This window comes from Amblyomma mixtum, chromosome 6, assembly GCF_055824585.1.
Source record: "Amblyomma mixtum isolate Tamu chromosome 6, ASM5582458v1, whole genome shotgun sequence".
In the NCBI taxonomy this organism is placed as follows: Eukaryota; Metazoa; Arthropoda; class Arachnida; order Ixodida; family Ixodidae; genus Amblyomma; species Amblyomma mixtum.
Window position 1 is genome coordinate 91,040,977 of NC_143017.1, and position 19,300 is coordinate 91,060,276.

General features: G+C 47.1%; 1 protein-coding gene across 1 annotated transcript in view; it reads left to right on the forward strand.

Annotated features, from left to right (window-relative positions):
- The first annotated feature begins 4,942 nt into the window (after positions 1 to 4,942).
- Positions 4,943 to 19,300, forward strand: part of LOC149339648 (acetylcholine receptor subunit alpha-like) — a 134,813-nt gene continuing 120,455 nt past the window's right edge. The window contains exon 1 of the mRNA XM_089548350.1: positions 4,943 to 5,257. Coding sequence (XP_089404476.1) covers positions 5,197 to 5,257 — 61 coding nt within the window. The 5' untranslated portion in view covers positions 4,943 to 5,196. The remainder of the gene's footprint in view (positions 5,258 to 19,300) is intronic.

Sequence of the window (19,300 nt, forward strand, 5' to 3'; positions counted from 1 at the left end):
CTGATGCGTTTATAAAGCAGGTCTAGGCATTAAACGTAGTTGTGAATCCACGCCTGCGTCTGCGCCCTTTCCGTGCTTCGTCCGTGCTGCTACTGCGCTGTAGTCCTAAGTATACACAACCAACTAAGCAGATATTCCGTATTAAGGTCTTAAACAACTTGAACTTCGCAGATCTACAAGAATAAGACGTCCGAAGCAGCGTCTGCCTGCAACAGCGTAGGAGTGCTACGTAGCGATATGCGACCAGACTGCAATAACAGAGCCACTCAAGTCTGACGATGCCGAACGCTCACATTGCAAGTGCGGGCCACAAAAACGCGGCTCATGACATAAACTGTTTTTTTTCTTGCTGTCAATTCACTTGGAGTGCGTGTAGTAGCACAACAATACACAGAGTTTACAGAGAGGGTGAGACTTGAGCGGCTTTTTATTTATTCTGAGCGCAATGTCGTTCCGGGTCACCGTAAGCACTCCCTGCCTGTCACCTTGCTCTTTGTGTCTCGCTTCGTTGAGCAGCTAACCCAATCGCTGATGGACCCAGTACATACATCACTCTGGTCAGCCAATAGAGCGGTCGATGCAGGCGCTTCGCACAGGCGAGGAGCTTGCAGTGTGACGAGAACGTCTGCACCGCGTTTCCGCTCGCGGGATCCGATAAGTAAAAGAAACTCCGGCTCAGGCCAAACGAAGTGTAACGCCGCTGGAGGCGCGCAGAGCCGTCTCGACCAGGGCTAACGACGTCGACACTGTGGCTGCCACCTTATCGCGAGCTTGCGCTTGCTGGGCACGCTCGTCCTCGGGACGCTCCACAGAGCTCACTGCATCGCCCCAGGCTTGCGGTAGTGTGGGCTGTGTTCTGTTGTACTGCGGCTGCCTGAGGAAGCTGGCCTTCGGGGGAACCAAGTCTCCGCTATGGCCTACGAGCAACGTTCTCCTCTGTCCCGTCGCGGAGGCTCGCACTTCGCGGCCGATACCACTTACGCTCCATTTTTTTGTCGGTTTGCCACGAAAATTTGTTCGAGGAAATATAACTGTTCAACATCTCTGTCTAACTGTCTCCCATATCAGTGGACACCTCAAACGCGCCCTGAGACAGGCAGGCAAGGCAGGCAAGGCAGGTAAGGCAGGCAAGGCAGGCAAGGCAGGCAAGGCAAGGTAGGCAGGGCAAGGTAGGCAGGGCAAGGCAGGCAGGGCAAGGCAGGCAGGGCAAGGCAGGCAGGGCAAGGCAGGCACGCAGGCAGGCAGGGCAAGGCTGGCAGGGCAAGGCTGGCAGGGCAGGGCAGGGCAGGGCAAGGCAAGGCAAGGCAAGGCAGGGCAGGGCAGGGCAGGGCAGGGCAGGGCAGGGCAGGGCAAGGCAGGGCAGGGCAGGGCAGGGCAGGGCAGGGCAAGGCAAGACAAGGCAAGGCAAGGCAAGGCAAGGCAGGGCAGGGCAGGGCAAGGCAAGGCAAGGCAAGGCAAGGCAAGGCAAGGCAAGGCAAGGCAGGGCAGGGCAGGGCAAGGCAAGGCAAGGCAGGGCAGGGCAGGGAAGGCAGGGAAGGCAGGCAGGCAGGCAGGCAGGCAGGCAGGCAGGCAGGCAGGCAGGCAGGCAGGCAGGCAGGCAGGCAGGCAGGCAGGCAGGCAGGCAGGCAGTGAGAAATAGGCGCCTTAGTGGAGTGCTCTGAAAAATTCCGACTATCCAGGGTTCTTTACCGTGTGCTCAAATGACACAGCACAAAAGCGTCTTATATGCTTCTCGCTTGCATCCAAAAGCGGCCGCCGCTGTCGCAAGAAAGGGAAGAATCAGAGACTGAAAAAAGGCAGAGGGGAAGAGTAGACGTCGTGAGGGCCAGGGATTCAGTTCGACTTCCTGAAGTTCTTTATCCTATGCTGACACAGCACAGCATATTTCGCCCGCTTGCGAAAATGCGTGCACGCAGAGAATCGCTCAAGGAAGTGACAGCGCTTCATACGAACAGCTGGGCCGCTATTGTAGAACGCGCAATCCAGGCGACATGTTCAGTGCGTCGAGAAATGCCGCCTGCAAAATTATTTATTGGTGTGACGACGTAAAACAGCAATGGAAGAAGCCTCGGTAATGCCCTCAATAGATTCGCATCGTTTGGAAAGCTGTCAGTATTTAGCCTGTGATGCATTACGCAGTTAGGCCGGTATATCTAAGACTTCTTTCAAAAACTTCGTCAGCCGCTGGGTTCACAATGAAAAGAGAGGTACACCCCGATACCTGGAATACTTGCAGTGCGAGACGAACAAAGTCTTTGCAAGAGATGTTTGTGCCTTGCATTAGGCGCAAAGTGTCCGTGCCTGTCTTGCGGGTTCCCTCTCTACGCCTTTGATCGTTTCGCGCTGTTGTTCAGGCCTTAGAATGGACAAACTATTCCTCCGGTGAGTACTTTTAAGGCATAATCTCAAGTCTGCTCAAACGTTATGCTTGATGAGAAATGTTATCCTTAGTCGGTCTCTGTGAGCAAATCACCCAGACAAAACAGTTGCTTGGAGAGGTAGGTGCCTTACTCGAAAGACGGAGGTTTTATTGCTAGTCAGATTAGGATTCTAGAAATACTATTTTACTAAGTGAACAAGACTAAAAGCGGACAAGGTTCAATCGGGCTACGTAATAATAAGCTTATTTTTTCATCACTTCATTCATGATGATGCAGGGGGACCGAAGCGAAAGCTGTCTTTTAACAGCTTTACAAAGCAACGGGCCTTCCTTTTGTCAGCAGCACAAGCAGTAAAAAAAAAAAGTACACATAAAAGAAACACTGCAAGGGTGGACCATATTGCACTACACACCATTGCTCCCGAATACATATTATATAAAAGTTGCGGCTAGCACATATATTTTCGAAAAAAATTAAACCGTAAGCAAAAAGCAAAACAAATGAAGTGGCTCTGCGAAATTTTTGCACAATGCAAAGACATGACAAAGACCGTTAAACAAAAAATACTGAAATAACATTGAGGAATACCAGCATTCTGCAAAGTGATTGTTTTTTTGTTCCCTGAAGAAGGAGCAACTAAGCAAAGTTACAAATCGGAAACAGGCCAAGAGTCTCTGAACTGTGACATATTGAAATGTTATGCCCTGACTCAATAGAGCAATAAGAAGCCATGGACGCCGCTTTTCTAAAGTTTGAAGACCACGTGTTGCCGAAACGTTTCTATTTGCATATATACATATTTTTGGTCGGTTGCTTTCTTAGTGCCTTCCCAAGCCTGAAAGATTTAAGTTGAGCCGCCTACGCCAGCCACACCCTCATGTGGAGAGGAGGGGGATTGGTGCTGTGGGGAAAAAAATGTCCGAAGTGCAAACACTGGGCACGTGGCGTTTTCTTTTTTTATTCGTAAAAGTTTTTCATGCACTGCATGCTTGTGTAAGCATAAGAATAACTGCTCTAACACTAGCCGTCAGTTGCTCGCGTGCACAAAGTTTAGTTAGTAGAAACTATGTCACGTTGGTTTATCCAACCTAGCATCATTCATGAGCGCAGGGAAGTCAACTTATAAAACACTACGTTTGCACACAACGAAGAAATTTCCCCGGTCAGAAACAGAGGGCTACTGGTCGAAGCAGATGAAAACGTTTTGGCGCGCACACCGTTTACGTTTAGCATACATCTTCGAAATTATTGCTTTGTAAAGTTTTGTATTGGCAGGCAGGCATTCCATGCTCTGACGTAGCTGCGCTAATGCCTCAATAAATATGGTCCGAGGCCTCTCTTGCACAACGCGCAAGAGAGGAAAGTCCAGCATCCTGAATTTGACGAGTTCCATCGGCTGTCATAACTTGCCGTCCGAAGACCCATTTCTTTTTTACGACCATACTCCTATAGTCGTCAAAAGCAATCTGTCCCCCGAATATTCCCGCGTCTTCTCCGTTACTTACCCTGATCTCCTTTATTTCCATCGCCGCGCTGCCGAAGTTTCGGCAGACGACAGTCGTTTCAGATAAAGGATCGCTACAATAAATCAGCTTTCCTAACGGCTTTAGCCACCGGCTTCCAGAGTGACCAGGTGGGAAATATATGTGCATAACCGTCTTGATGGCGAAACAGGTCTGTACTGAGCTGGTTGGCTAGTGACGGTTCGAAAATAGCACCTTGAACTTATTTAACTAAACATGGCGGGAACATACAAACCTAAAGTTAGTAGGTAGTGCTGCACAGCCACCTGTTTGTTCGGCTATCGAGAAAGGAATAATGTGTAAGCTCCGAAGAAAGGTGAAAGTGAAAAGATGACCTGCTGATAAGGAGCTCACGCAAATGGAAATCACATTGATATGAGAGGGTATAGAATCTCTTCGCCGAAAAAAAGTTCAGGGGGCACTTTGGCTCTCTAAAGTGCTGCAAGGCAAAAGCGTTTCCTGGCCACTGTTTGCTTTTATTTACTTTTTATTTTTCATATTTTGTTTTTTTTTTATTACTTTTTCCTTCTTTTCTTAATTTTATTGTTTTTATTTTTTTCACATCTTAATTTTATTTTGTTTTTATTTTTCTATATTTTCTTATTTTTTATTTTCATTTCCCATTTTCTTGACTTTACTCCTTTTATTTTGTTTATGAAGCCCATACATTCACTAGATGCGCCTTTATTCAATCTGGAACCTGGAGCATTTCAAGAAGTGACGCCGAAAGGCGGACGAACCTGCCGACCCGTCAGTCGACACGGCTGCCGACGCGTCTGTCGACACTTCTGCCGACCCGTCAGTCGACACGGCTGCCGACGCGTCTGTCGACACTCCTGCCGACGCGTCTGTCGACACTCCTGCCGACGCGTTTGTCGACACGGCTGCCGACGCGTCTGCTAACGACAGTATGAGGCATTAAAGGCTTTTGCCTTAATATACCTCGACTATTGCCATACCCGCAGGTTTCGGCTGTGCCTCCTAGCGCACACTTCGGCAAAGCGCACGCTGCCTACGCTGACCAAGTGCGCAGCGCCGCCCCGGTCCGCCGGCGGGTTTGGCGCGAGCCGCGTGTCGTCGCGCCGTCGCCGCTCAGAAGAGCGCCGGCTTCGATGGCGCGCGCTCCGATGCAGTGCTCCTCTTCCGGCGGCGACCTCGGATGCGAATACGGGCGCTGCTCCCGGACGACGCGGCTGCCGGGCCGGCTGGGGCGCCGATACCCCGCTGCCCTCTTGCCAGCCGACCAGTGATCACCCCGAGGACGGTTAGCACGCGGTCTTTCTGTTTCGGCCATGGATTTGCCTCCTCCAGGGATTAGACCCGTCAGGCTACTCCTGCTGGCACTTGCGCTCGGTGAGTCCAATCTTTCTTTCTCGGGCCCTTCCGGCTGGCTCACAGACTTCGGCGGTCAGCCAAGGTGCCGGGGTCGAATCCCGACCAGTGCGGTCGCATTTCAATGGAGGCGAAATTGCAAAACCCCCAGAGTGGTGTGCGATGTCAGTGGACATTATGAACCCCAGTTGGTCGAAGTTCATCGAAAGCGCGCCGCTATAAAGTCTCTCACAACTCACGCGCAGCTTCGGGGCTTTTAAATCCTCAAATGTCATACGATTTCTTTTTCAGCCGTGGATATGCCTCCTCGGGGATTAGACTCGCTTGGTTACTCCTGCATTAGTCGTTCTTTGTTAGCGTGTCAGCCTGTTAGCGTGTTGAAGGAGTATAAGTGTGCACGTAGGCGCTGGAGAGGGAGGATGGAGGACCGCAGCATCTTACGCCTTCAGTAAGCATTCGGACGCAGGGAGACCGAGACAGAAAAGCCTAGTACAGTGCACTCGCAAAAGGACCGTTGGTGTTGCAGCTGGAAGACTTATTTTTTTTTCTTAGGTGAAACCGGAAATGTTGGCAGCGCTCCTCGTTGACGATTCCAAAATAATATTCTGTGTAATCAGTTGTAGGGAGTAGTATGAGACGAAAAGAAGCAATTTTAAACAACTCGCACAGAGAAACTTGACCCAGTTTGATTTCACAGACCGCTCGAACCAAATCATCTGCACCAGTGATAAAGGCTATTAGTACCGTGATTTGAAACTGGTGTTGACATGCCGATATATTCTGAATATGTAGAGCACTGTGCGTAACATATGATCCATGTGCGAAAATTGCGGCGAGTTCTTGCGGTTGGGATGACCGAGATAATATGCCGAACAGTATTATTGATGTCAAACATGCCCCTGTCCCACTTTACAGATGCGGCCAGAACATGCGTTCTGCTTCCAGATAACTTCTGCATTAAACCATGAACTAGTATGACAGTCAGTCGAAGCACATCTAAATACTTGCCGTGGTGGTCCGATGGTTACCGCGCTGAGCCGCGGGGGACAAGGTCGCAGGTTCGATACCGGCCACGTTGCTCAAGTTTCGAATCAGGTTAAACGCAACTAATTCTCGTGCATTGAGATCTTTGTGCAGGGTAAAGAAACCGCAATTGGTCGAAATCAACACCAACACCTGTCTCATCGCCTACAGAGCAGTTTTTGCACATGGATATCTTTTAACTTTACAAGTTATGTACGTACTAATGGCACTTCCTCAGGCCTTCCTGACCGCGGGTGGGGTAGCCGAAAACCTTATTATTCTTCAGCATATGAGCGTAATGCACATTTAGACCGACCATATGCACTCTCCAGGCTTTGAAGTGGACACTCTCATAGGCTGGTATGGAAGGGGAAGGGGTAGGGAGGGGAGTGTTGAAGGGAGGGATGGAGGTTGCAATATAGCTGGTTGAGATAATTGAAGAAATCAACGATAATTTCTGCGGGAGGGAATTACTCAACCGCCCCACAACTCTGGCCGTAATGCACCTCACGCGATAGCTTAACGTCTGCTGCCGTGGTGGCTCAGTGGTTATGGCGCTCGGCTGCTGACCCGAAAGATGCGAGTTCGATCCCAGCAGCGGCGTTCGAATTTCGATGGGGACGAAATTCTAGGGGCCCGTGTACTGTGCGATCCCAGTGCACGTTAAAAAACCCCAGGTGGTCGAAATTTCGAAACGGCGTCTCTCATAGCCTCAGTCGTTTTGGGACATTAAACTCCATAAACCAAACCAAACCGCTCTCTTTTGTTAGGTTTTTATCATAGATAAAACTACGCGTTCCATATATATATATGTGCGCACCGTTCCTGTGTCAGGTTGCTTGTCTTTTTGACATGAGCAGGAAACTTTGCTTTTTACGTTCTGGATACGTGTGACGACGCTTCCTCAATATTATGGCAAACACATTTCGTTCACTAAGCCTTTCGTCTTCTTTCAGCGGAGCTAGCGCGTTGGAAGCTGCTGGTGCAGCCCAGCCTCAGTGAAGGCTGCGCGTGTCGTGCAGACGAACGGTAGACCCCAGGACAGTTAAGCGGGCGAGTTGGTGATACATTATGCAAAAAAAACAGCGCGAACAAACGGGGACGAGACGAAGAATACACAGCGCTTGTTCCTGTGTATTCTTCGTCTCGTCCCCGTTTGTTCGCGCTGTTTTTTTGCATAGTAGACCCCAGAGATGAGTTTTTTATCTTGGTGTTTGGTCGCACCCTTTTCCTCGTTTCTCCCGTGAAGATCAGTCAATAGGGCCATTTGATATTTAATCACATGACATCATAATGGCATCTCTTCCAACACTAGCATCGTCATCATCATCAGCCTTACTACATCCGCTGCAGGGCAAAGGCCTCTCGGATATCTCTTCAATTAACCGTGTCCTGTGCAATCTGCGGCCACCCTGTCCCCGTAAATTTAATCTCATCCGCCCCCTATAGGCCAGTGATCAAGTGGGCGGATCATCGGCGTACAGCCAAAGTAATCCGATAATCAAATATGGCGACTGCAGTAGTATCTTCAACTGTATATTGCCACGTACCATTGTAGTGTTTGTTCGTTCACGCTCAAGGATGCAGGAAAGGGCTGTTATCATTTTTGTTCTTGACGCGAGAAGCGATCAGTCTAATCTCGATTGATCGCAGCCATGAAAGGCTGCATCTAGGTTTGTCCAGATTATTGCAGATGACCTTGTCCTGCTATCTGGAAGTTTCCTTGCCGGCTTTAAATTGAGCGATGCCGCGAGCAGCGGACATTCATAGTTCGACGACTGACGCGCACGTTTGTTGCTTACGCCGCCGCCGAGTGATTCAGTTCTTTTGCGGGCGCAAGTCAGCCCAAATAATGAGCTTCCTTTGCAAGGCTTGTTGCTGTTTTCGTGACTACTGGACGGCCGTCACTACAACGTGACAATATCTACCCATTTCATTGACCTGGACTGTTTTCAACCTTGGCGCCACAGTGGCTCAGTGGTTATGGTGCTCGGCTGCTGACGCGAAAGACGCGGGTTCGATCCCGACCGCGGCAGTCGAATTTCGACGGAGGCGAAATTCTAGAAGCCCGTGTACTGTCCAATGTCAGTGAACGTTAAAGAACTCCAGGTGGTCGAAATTTCCGGAGCCCTTCACTACGGCGTCTCTCATAGCCTGAGTCGCTTTGGGTCGTTAAACCCCATAAACCAAACCAACCAAACCTACCTTCAACCTTCTTATCACGAAAAATATCTTGAAAATTGCAACATTATACTCGTGCTCCAGCACTGCATCCTGGTTCAACACGAATCTCGTTTAATTCCCTAACCACGCACTTTCCTCAGTATACGCTGTTGTGCAATTTAATGCCTAGTTTCTTGAATTTACAGCGCTTTTAGCCGGATTTCTCAATGCACACTTCCTCTGTAGTGAATCTACCTAGTGTCACCCACCGGTTCTCGTATGGATGATTTTTTTTTGGCTCATCTCTCGTTCAGTTCCCTTCTGGTGCTGATTCAAACTCTTCCAGCACCCATATCACGTCTGGTGTACCACGGCAAAGCCTACTTGGTCCCTTCCTCTTCGTAAAGCTAACTGATGACTTCCCCAGTTGCGTGTCATTTCGATTTGGAATAATTACTGATGAGTGGGCAGTATACCGTAACGGTGCCAGAGACACTGACCGTCAGTCTTCGCAAAGTGATCTGGACAGTTGCGTATCCAGAAAACTTATTCAACGGAGGTGACATTAACATCCTAAACAAAAATGAGCAAATATGAAAACGAGCGTGCACATTGATTCGCCTATTTTTTGATACGCGTAGCTGAGCAAACGTGAAAGTGCTGCAGTGGCGACTACGATAAGGGAGTAATGTGCAATCCCCATATCGACAATCTTTGCAGATTTTTTATTGAAATTTGTCTGCACTCCTTCTAACTTTGCCCTATATCCCCCCATCCATAGCTAAACCCTAGTGGCACACTCCGCAAATTAAATAAATATATATATATATATATATATATATATATATATATATATATATATATATATATATATATATATATATATATATATATATATATATATATATATTAGCGTACAAGGGAAGGGGATGAGGGGCTCGTTATAAATATGACAGAAGCCAACAGCCACAGAAACCAAGGGGCACAGGGGATATTTTTTTTAAGTTATTTATTTTGTGGTGTTGATCAATTTAGATTATTACTGAATGTGTTATCGTTTAAAGATAACTGATTAGAAAAGCAGAAGAAAAAACAACCACCGGCGGCAGGTGGTTGTTTTTTCTTCTGCTTTTCTAATCAGTTATCTTTAAACGATAACACATTCAGTAATAATCTAAATTGATCAACACCACAAAATAAATAACTTAAAAAAATATCCCCTGTGCCCCTTGGTTTCTGTGGCTGTTGGCTTCTGTCACATTTATAACGAGCCCCTCATCCCCTTCCCTTGTACGCTTAATTGCTTAGCGAGGGCCTCGATTCTGGCAGCCTTGACGCCTTAGGAAGCATAAGAGGGTTCTCAAGCAGCTTCCACCCTCTCCGTTCGATGACGTTCTACGTCACACCTGCGGTAACTCAGGACGTCCTACGTCCGCCGCTTATGAACGTGGGTGGCGCTGATGAACATTCTCAAGGTTAGGTTACTTGTAAACATAAATACCCCCGAAAGCAGAAGAATTGACAGCCGTCGCCGTAGCTCAGAGGTAGAGCACCGGACGCGTAATTCGGAGGTCGTGGGTTCGGATCCCACCGGCGGCAGGTGGTTGTTTTTTCTTCTGCTTTTCTAATCAGTTATCTTTAAACGATAACACATTCAGTAATAATCTAAATTGATCAACACCACAAAATAAATAACTTAAAAAAAAATATCCCCTGTGCCCCTTGGTTTCTGTGTCTGTTGGCTTCTGTCATATATATATATATATATATATATATATATATATATATATATATATATAACACGTGACCGTCAATTGGAAACAATGCCATTTGACGCAAATTTTCACATGCGGCCATTGAAACAAAGAGCGTTCATTTCCAGTCAATATCACTTTGCCGTATTGCTGTCAACGTCTTGAGACAAGCAGTGGCGACAAGTTTTTTTTCATTATGTTGTTGTGCATCGGTTAAACTCTCTCTTCTCTCTCCTTCGGACAGCATCTCCGATGTAGAAGCTGGAAAGGAAGATAACTTGAATGAATCACCGAGTAGGCACCTCAGCCATCACAAATAAATGTTTCAGAAACGCTTTCATGTCTCATATATGAGCGGAACTTTTTTGGCACCGTAGGGCAGAACCAGCGGCATCTTTTCTCGTTGTCTTGCTCCTCTGTAGAGCTCTCCAATGTTTTAGTAGTATGACGGCAGTGTCGGCCACACGGTGGTCTAGCGTCTCATGCAGGATCACACAGGAAAAGCCATAGAGTTTCTTACTATCACCTAGAGCGAAAGCTGGCGCCCCATCCATGGGAGTTTGCGTGGAGCCCCCTCAAGACCACTTCAGCCACCATGGGTGCTCAAAGCATCATAGGCCGGTGAACTACTGACTGCAGAACTACCACTTTTTGCCAAAAAATAATGGAAACATGAACACTGTTCGATAATCAAGAAAGGCCTAATATTCAATAATCTGTCTATAAATTGGAAGAAACGAGCAGAAAAGCATGCAAATGCAAAGTTTTCCCAAAATAAGAGATGGCTAGCTCTCCTATTGACCAAGTATTGAACAATACAAAAACTAATATTTCGTGCTTAACAGGCGCACTTTTAAAAGGAAATAAGCTTTCAGAAAAAAATGTGGATGCTTAAACACTTTAAAAGGTTTTTTAATGGCATTTCGGAAAAAAAGAAACTTTTACTGGCGCCGTATGCTGAAGCGGTTTCGCTACTATGGCTTTTGAACACTACGTTCGCGCCAAAGTCGTCTGCGCACACAAGAACAGCGTTTTCGGAATGAAACATCTTAGTAGCGCCACTCCGTGTTCCCAAAAAATACAATTGTCCCGCACCAAGTCGCTCACCGGCCGATGATGCTTTGAGCGTCCATGGTGGCTGAAGTGCAGCGCCGTCAGCTTTCACTCTAGGTAATAGTAAGAAACTCTATGGTGAGAAGCGGAATAGTACTCGCATGCGCACTGAGTGCTTGCCAGTTGCAGCGTCGTCTGCTCGGTGCTGTTCTTCTGACGTGCCGCGGGGGTTGTGTCACGTCTGCAGAATTGCCGAGTAGATGACGTTGCGCCTGGCATGCGCTCTGCGCGCATGCGCGTACTATCGTCCATTTCTCTACTGTGGAGCGGAGTCGTTTGAGCATACGCTTCGCACGTGGGAGGTGAAAGGTTCGATCCCCAATGCCACCAGGCTCCTACCGGCGATACATAGGTACAGGCTTTCCCCTGGTCTAATGCTGGGCTTAAATGGGATGAAATCCTTGGGAAACGGGTCTTTTACGCCACCTTGAGCAGGCAGTAGAGGTCCTACTGCGGTGCTCAACTTTGAGACCTCTTTCGGTATTTTCTTCTAAATGTAAATTTTTCACATATCTTTGAAAATGTTTGAGATCACTGCGGCGACACGCGTTGGAGCAATGCCAAAGCAAAACGTCCATATACTACATCGACGTCCGTGGCTGTTCTGACGTTCATGTACTATATCGACATCCATAGCTATTTTGACGTCTAAGTATTTTTTTTGCGTATTTTCACGTATAACTAACTAACTAATTACACCTCATCAACCAAATTTTTTCCCACGGCAACATTTTATCACACATTATCTGTCACAATCACACTTTCACGCATTTATCATCAGAGAACGACGTAATCGCGCGAACAAAATTGCGGACACTTTTTTGCTGATGTGGCAGTGCCATATAATGCTCTCACATTAATAAACTCTGAACCTTGCACTGTGGCACTATTGGACCACAGTGCTGTTGCGCCTCAAAATTTCATCATCATTTATTCATTCATCATCCACTGCCATTCTGCATGAGACGCTGAACCACCGTCTGGTCGACGCTACCATAATAATACAAAAAATTGGAGACCTGTACTTTAAGCTTCGTTCACATTTTCTGTTTACATCTGCAAATGATGTCAAGCTTCATGATAGAAACAGCGCTGACACAGGACGAAGCAAGAATAGAACACAGGCGCTGACTAGCAACTGGCATTTATTTCAGAAATACAGAAATATATACCGCAACCTCGCAAACAAAGAGAATCAAGTGGCGCACAAACAAAATCAACTTACTGCACAAAAATAGGGTGAAGTAAAAACCACGTGCTCAGCTCGTGAGAAATGAATGTTGACAAGAGATGAATTGGCAGAAAAAGGTTAACGAGTGATAACAAACAAGAAAAAACAAAAACAAGAGTAAAAGAGAGTTTAACTTGCTGCAGGCGCGTGTAAAGGATAAAATGAAAGAGAAACAGGAGATGAGGCGCCAAAAAAAGGTGATCGCGTGAAAAAAACAAGAGAACCAACAGCAAGGGTAAAGGTATGTTAGACCGGCGGCTAGCGAGCATGTTGCCTTTGAACTCTGTGCGTTTTTTTTTATTGCTTACACCAGCCTTTCTTCCGGATGCCTCTGGGTCGTTACAAAACGTTTCTCATACTAGACATAACCTGACGTAAAACTGAATCCGGTACAGGCATTTAGTATTCGAAGCAAGCTTAAACATTAGATGACGCTTAATTACCGAAGAAGCAAGAGGCTCGCTAAATTTATTGGGAATGCTCGCATTCCAATAGCGTAATAATACGATTAAAGACTCGAACTGTTTCAGATAACCCCTCAAAACCTCTGCAAACTCAGTCGCTTTATGCATGTTTATTATCCTCCATTGCTTTCCAATAACTGCTTCTATTTAACCTATACAATTTTTCAAGGCCTTGAGCGTCCTCTAGAGGACATACATTGCACGATACATTCTTGATCACACCACTTCATTCATACCTCCAACAGTAATCATTTGAAATCGCCAGCCTTCTAAACTGCAACTGACGTCAACATGAACAAATTTTAAGAACTAAAATAAATGATGTAGTATCCACTAATACTATATTAGTACAGCAAACCCTTATACCTCCATAGTGATGTAGCAGAAGGTGATGTCTATTATGTACGTAGGTCCTGCGTTTCATGAGTCTTGAGTGGCTAGCGTTATTCCTTTTTATTTTTGGCGTATTATGCATGTCCGCCGATCCGCCATTCCATACAGACTCGTGGGATTACTGCCTGCTTCTCTCCTTGCGGGCCGCTAGCTTTTGCTGGCCTGCCGTGCACGAGTAATAGCAGGCAACGATGTGCTTTTAAATTAAGAAGAGACCACAGTCGAAGGAAAAAATTTAATAAAGTCCCCTCCCCCCTCTCTCCGCTATTTCCTTTATTGGCTTCATTGCTTGCTGCTGAACCCCCTCCCGCTCTCGAGGGTAATGTCCAGGCCAATCGGCCTTCAGGGGTATTTTGAACAGTAATAAGAACTAAAGAAATGAAGCCACGAATGGTAGCCAGTTTCATAAAGAGCAAAATACGGTGCAGTTTAGGCCAGAAAGAAATTTTGAAAGTCCCTTTCAGCACGCCTTTACAATGCAGTACACAATGCTGCGCGAATGCACTCAGACATTTGGTCCAAACGACAATCAGGACTATACGTGGTATTCGGACTCGATGGCGTTCCGTAGTGCTTCACGACAATTTTCATTGGCACTCGAGAGATTGAATATTTGCTCCTCACGTTGCAGTGGCGCGGCTTCCTTCAGTCTCGCGTTGGTAACATGACTGGAAGCCTCCACAAACAATAAGGCTAAGTGATCTTAAACAATATTTTTTTTAAACTCGAATTAATTTCAATGTCTTGCCTTGAGCTACGTGCCGCCTGCCTATTTTTTTTTTCTTTTGGGGTAAGTATGCCTTAAACTTCCAGACCTAGTTTTTTTTTTGTTCAAGAAATTCTGCGCACCTTTTCTGTTTTTTGTCTTCACTAAGGTGAGCCATGACATGTCAGCAGGTGTTGGTGTACTGGGCTCCGGACAGTGAGCCATCGTTGGTTATGCAACACAATTAGGTGCAAAAGCAATGGATGCACTCAAATGCCGGGAAGGGAAGGGGGCGGCGGCACGCTTATTAACAGCACAACTCAACTACACAGCATCTTTGAACACCATGCCCGACGGACACCATACCCGTTATCTGCACCACGTCCGGGACAACACATCGTGCCGTGCGCAAGCCGGAACATCACGGGTCGCATATCTGTCGAAGTGCATTATTACAGAAGATAATGCACTGCAACTTTCTTTTTTTATTGCCGGGCATCATATTGTTTTATCGTTTGGGGCGTGTGCGTCTAGTTTGTGCAGTTATGCTGCCACGAATGACGACTAATGGGCGCCGCCAATTAAGGTTCTCAGCTTAATTTGAGTTTGGCTTATGCTATGCAGATGGACTCCGAAACAGATTCAAGTGAAGCCGTAAAAGTGTAGAGTGGAGACCAGCTGCATATTTTCAACCGAATGATCACGGGGATGCCTGACAGTGTTCCGATGCTGTCTGCATACATTTCATGTTGTAGGTGTTCAAAACTTTTTAGGTTTAGGCTGACATTTTTTATTGCGCAAATTCGCCCGTTGGCACAGATTAAAGGAAAAGTCAGTCTCATTACTGAATGCTAGGAGGACTAGATGCTGAGGTCCATGAGTCTACATGCGTTTGTCTAGCGGGTGGCCTGGGTGGTAGCCCTGAGTGCATAGATGTCGCTCGCGCGCAGCGCTCGAAGTCCGGGCATGTCCGCATTGCCTCCGTGGCGGAACATGGGCAGGAAAGACATGCCGGAGGAGAGACCTGCGCTGTTCAAGAAGCCCTTACCGCAACAGCCAGCACAGTGCCCCACTGAAAAGTAGACATTTAGCCATAAACTTTCTTTTTCCAGTGGGTGTTGTGAAGCCGCCGCGCACGGAGGTGCGAAGGCAGGTTGGCGTATAGAAGGCTTTTGTAATTATCCGACGTTTTCACACTGATTCGAAGAACCGAATCACGTCTGGATTAAGCGCATTTGAAGAATACCTTGTGACTGCACTAAAACTGTGAAAAGGGTCGAATTACACTCAGTCGAAAAAATTGCCAGTGGCTTATGTCAGTAAGGCATGTTGACGGGCTAGTTGGTTATTCATCTTGAAACTTGGGAAAAAACCGACATAGGCGCAAAAACCCACCTGTCCGTTGTCTCCTCGTCTCTTTTTGTGTCGTGAAATCATTTGCGCCTAGGTGGGTTTTTTCCCAAGTTTCAAGGCTTACGTCAGCTATGCCACGATATACGTTATCTTGGCATCTCCGCTTGGCAAGACGTTCTTCTCTTTGCTCAGGCGTCTCCGCCGCTCATTCACGCGTGGCGCTGGCGGGCGTCGTCGGACCAGCGCGGCTCCTCGCGCGGCGGTGGCCAACTCTGACGTCATGCGCCGCGCACCTGCTGCTCCTCTCTGGTTTCGCGCATGCGCACTATCGTCCTCCCAGGCTCACGGCGAAATGCTCAACTGGGTAGCGTACTGTAGCTCTCGCTAGAAAACTCTCTTTGTTGGCTGCTTGTTAAATTGCACTGAGGCTGGCGGCATCCTTATGTGGCGTGGCTCTATTGAAGCCGTTGACAAGGTGCATGCACATATCGAGCTCGTATAGCTAAGAGTGAAAGTTAGGTACAGCTGCTTTGGCTTCAATCAAATTTGCTCATGAGATGCAGATCCATGTGGGGATCCCATCAGCCGCTGAAGGTAGATTTCCGAAAGCACTCGTTGTCTGGTCCAGACGTAGGGCCTTTGTCAAAAGTTTAGAGACCGGGCAGTTTGCTTCTGAGCCACGCTGTGTAGCTCGTTACGCATTGCCAGCGTTTGAAATCTGCTGTAGGTGAGAGGAAGTTATGCCCGCACCCCTCCTAAAGCTTATACTTCTACAGATGCTACAAGAGCTCCACCACGCTGCTAAGAAGCAAACCTCTTGGGCTGCTTACTTTTGACAAAGGTTACACCTCATGCATCATGCCCACCGGATAATGTTCTCTCCAGCCAGCACGCGAAAGTGGGTATATTCAGTTATGATATATAACGACGCCACTGCCATCTACAGCGTTATCGCTGTAAAATAAAAGCTGCATTGACATCGTGGTCTTCGGTGCCCTATTTCTCATGCCCTTATTTATTTTTTTTTTGCCTTCCCCAGCGCCTTGTGCTATGTTCAGGTCGGGTGCCGGTGTTTTGCTACGGTGTGCTTATTCTTTGCGTGCTTGTACTTGCTCTTCATGCTTTATAATCAACTCATAGCTTGGGTGCCACCTAATGATCTTTGCCGATTTGCCATTTGAATGTTCTTCCTTAGCGATAATTTTCACACATTGTCTTCGTGCTTCGCATTCCGCCTATGAGGCACAAAGTAAGCTGTGAGGTTGGGGCCGCTTGGACTGCCAATGTCGGGCAATATGATTTATGCAACTGGGATCAACATCGGCCCAATGTTGGCGCCCAATTCGATCACCGCCATCGACCCCATTTCGGACTGATGTAGGCAGCCCATGTGGATTCAGTGTGGGTCCTGCAACTCGGGACAGCACGATGAGACAGCATGAGTTCAACATGGGATGGCCACCTATCACCCCACCGGCCTCATTTCGGACTCACATAGGCCGCCGATCTGGGTCCAACGTGGGTAATGAAATTCCGGCCAGCATTGGTCCAATATAGGCAGCCCACCAAGCCCTCCCCTTGTTATAACATTGAAACACGGCGAGAAGTCCAAGCGATTGAACATCGGATCTGCATGCCGGTTAGCACATCTAACATCGATGAGGGACTGATGTGGGCTCTAAAGAGACAAGCCGAATTTAGGCCTGCCTACGCGTTGCCCACCGAGCGCCGACTTCAGCGGCTGCTCAAGCCTCAATTGCCCACATGGGACCCACAGGAGCATGACATCGTGTGCTGCCTGGGCAGTTACACCACTTGAAATTAAGTATATTATTAATATGTGCACATTATTGCTGGTTATTTTTTGTTTTCTCTCTATTCCTCGCGCATTGGGGCATGCGCCGGTCAGGGGTCGAAGCGTGTTGCACGGCACATTTTTTTTTTGCTTTGTTGTAGTTGGCCGAACAACAGATGCGACATACCCACACTGGGGGATCGGTCAAGAATCTGTGGTTGTCTCTCACACTTTGTCTTTGTCTACGGGTTTCGCTGACTCAACATTTTTTCATCGTCTAATTTTCTGTTGACCATATTACTTATGTTTTTATGATAATGTCGCTACGTTGTTTCATGTATGTTTTACCAGTACCAAGACCATAGGGTTGCTCCTATGCAATAAAAATGATGAACAATCGATTGACTTATTAAAGCAAGAACTTTAGGGCTGCCTGTCAGTAGCACATGCGGCATCCGTCATTGTGTCGCGAAATTTCGGATTGGTCGAAAGGGTTTGATGTCACAGGTGTCGCGGCGGAATTGAAAAGTGATAAAAACATTACATAAAATGAGATCAAAAGGTCGCAACATGACTCACACGTAATTACGACATGCAAGAATATAATTTAAGTGAATTGCCCTGGCCCTTTCATTCCAATTCTGACTCGTGACCTCTAAACCACGCAGGCACTTTTCTCTTTACTGCATTGAAGTAAAACACTTACGTGCTTCTGGTCTTACTTAACCTGACCGCATCCCGCGAACCCGTCATGCAGTCACACCAGCGTCCTGCTGTCATTCTGCCCGGACATCAACATTCCGGGAGACACAAATATACATCCAGTAAAGGTAGCCGGACAGGAGGTCAATTTTGCCCCTCATATAAGCCCTGCATCAAAACACACTGCTCTGTGGACACAGACTTCGATGAACGTGGCAGCTCTGCGTGCTTGTCCATCATGCTTACAACTACACAGCGCAAAGACAAACACGGGAAAGTAAGGAAACACCACAGAGCGCTTACTTCAACAATACTTTATTGCTGCGCGTAGCTTATACATATACCGTATAGGCGCATGAGCAGCAATGAAAAGAAAAAAGGGAAAATGTCACGCTTAATCTATCACCGGCTTCACATTGCACCAGGACCCACTCTCCCACGAACAGGCACGCAAAACACAGGCTAAAAAACTATAACGCACAAGCCCAAGATTCCTAGAATTATATACTGGCCACCGCGGTGGCTCAGCGGTTATGGTGCTCGGCTGCTGACCCGAAAGACGCGGGTTCGATCCCGGCCGCGGCGACTGGAATTTCTTTGGAGGAGAAATTCTAGAGGCCCGTGTACTGTGCGATGTCAGTGCACGTTAAAGAACCCCAGGTGGTCGAAATTTCCGGAGCCCTTCACTACGGCGTCTCTAATAGCCTCAGTCGCTTTGGGACGTTAAACCCCATAAACCAAACCAAACCAAACCTAGAATTATATACGCACATTCCTGACTCACTGCAGGTTACATTTCTAAAAAAGCTCGCCAGTTTTTAGGAATGTAACCTGCAGTAAGTCAAGAATGTGCGTATATAATTCTGTGTCCCTTGGGTTCGTGCGTTATAGTTTTTTAGCCTGTGCTTTGCGTGCCTGTTCGTGGAAGAGTGGATCCTGGTGCAATCCTGGTGCACGCCACTCTCATGCCCTCTCTTTAACGCCTCACTTTGCAAGGACTAACTTATACAAATTCTCCTTTTTCCCTAATACAATTGCAGATTGCAATAGTTTGCCTGCTTCTTCCCTCCAGTCTTTAGATATGCTGGAATTAAGTATGTAATGACTATGAAATCTTGCCTCCTGTCAGTTCTTGGGTGTCGGTTTTGATTGTGTCAGTTTTTTTTTTGTGCTTATATTTTATGTGCAGTAATAGCCGCTTCAACTGGTCTACTCAATGGGTTGATGTGTTTTGTAACTTAGGCTTTCATGCTTTTTTGAACTTTATGTAAATGTATACCACTCCTGCTTGGGCGCTCAGCCTGCAGTATGTTCAAAATAAACAAAAATAAATAAAATGTGATGCCGGAGCCAGATTAAGCGTGACA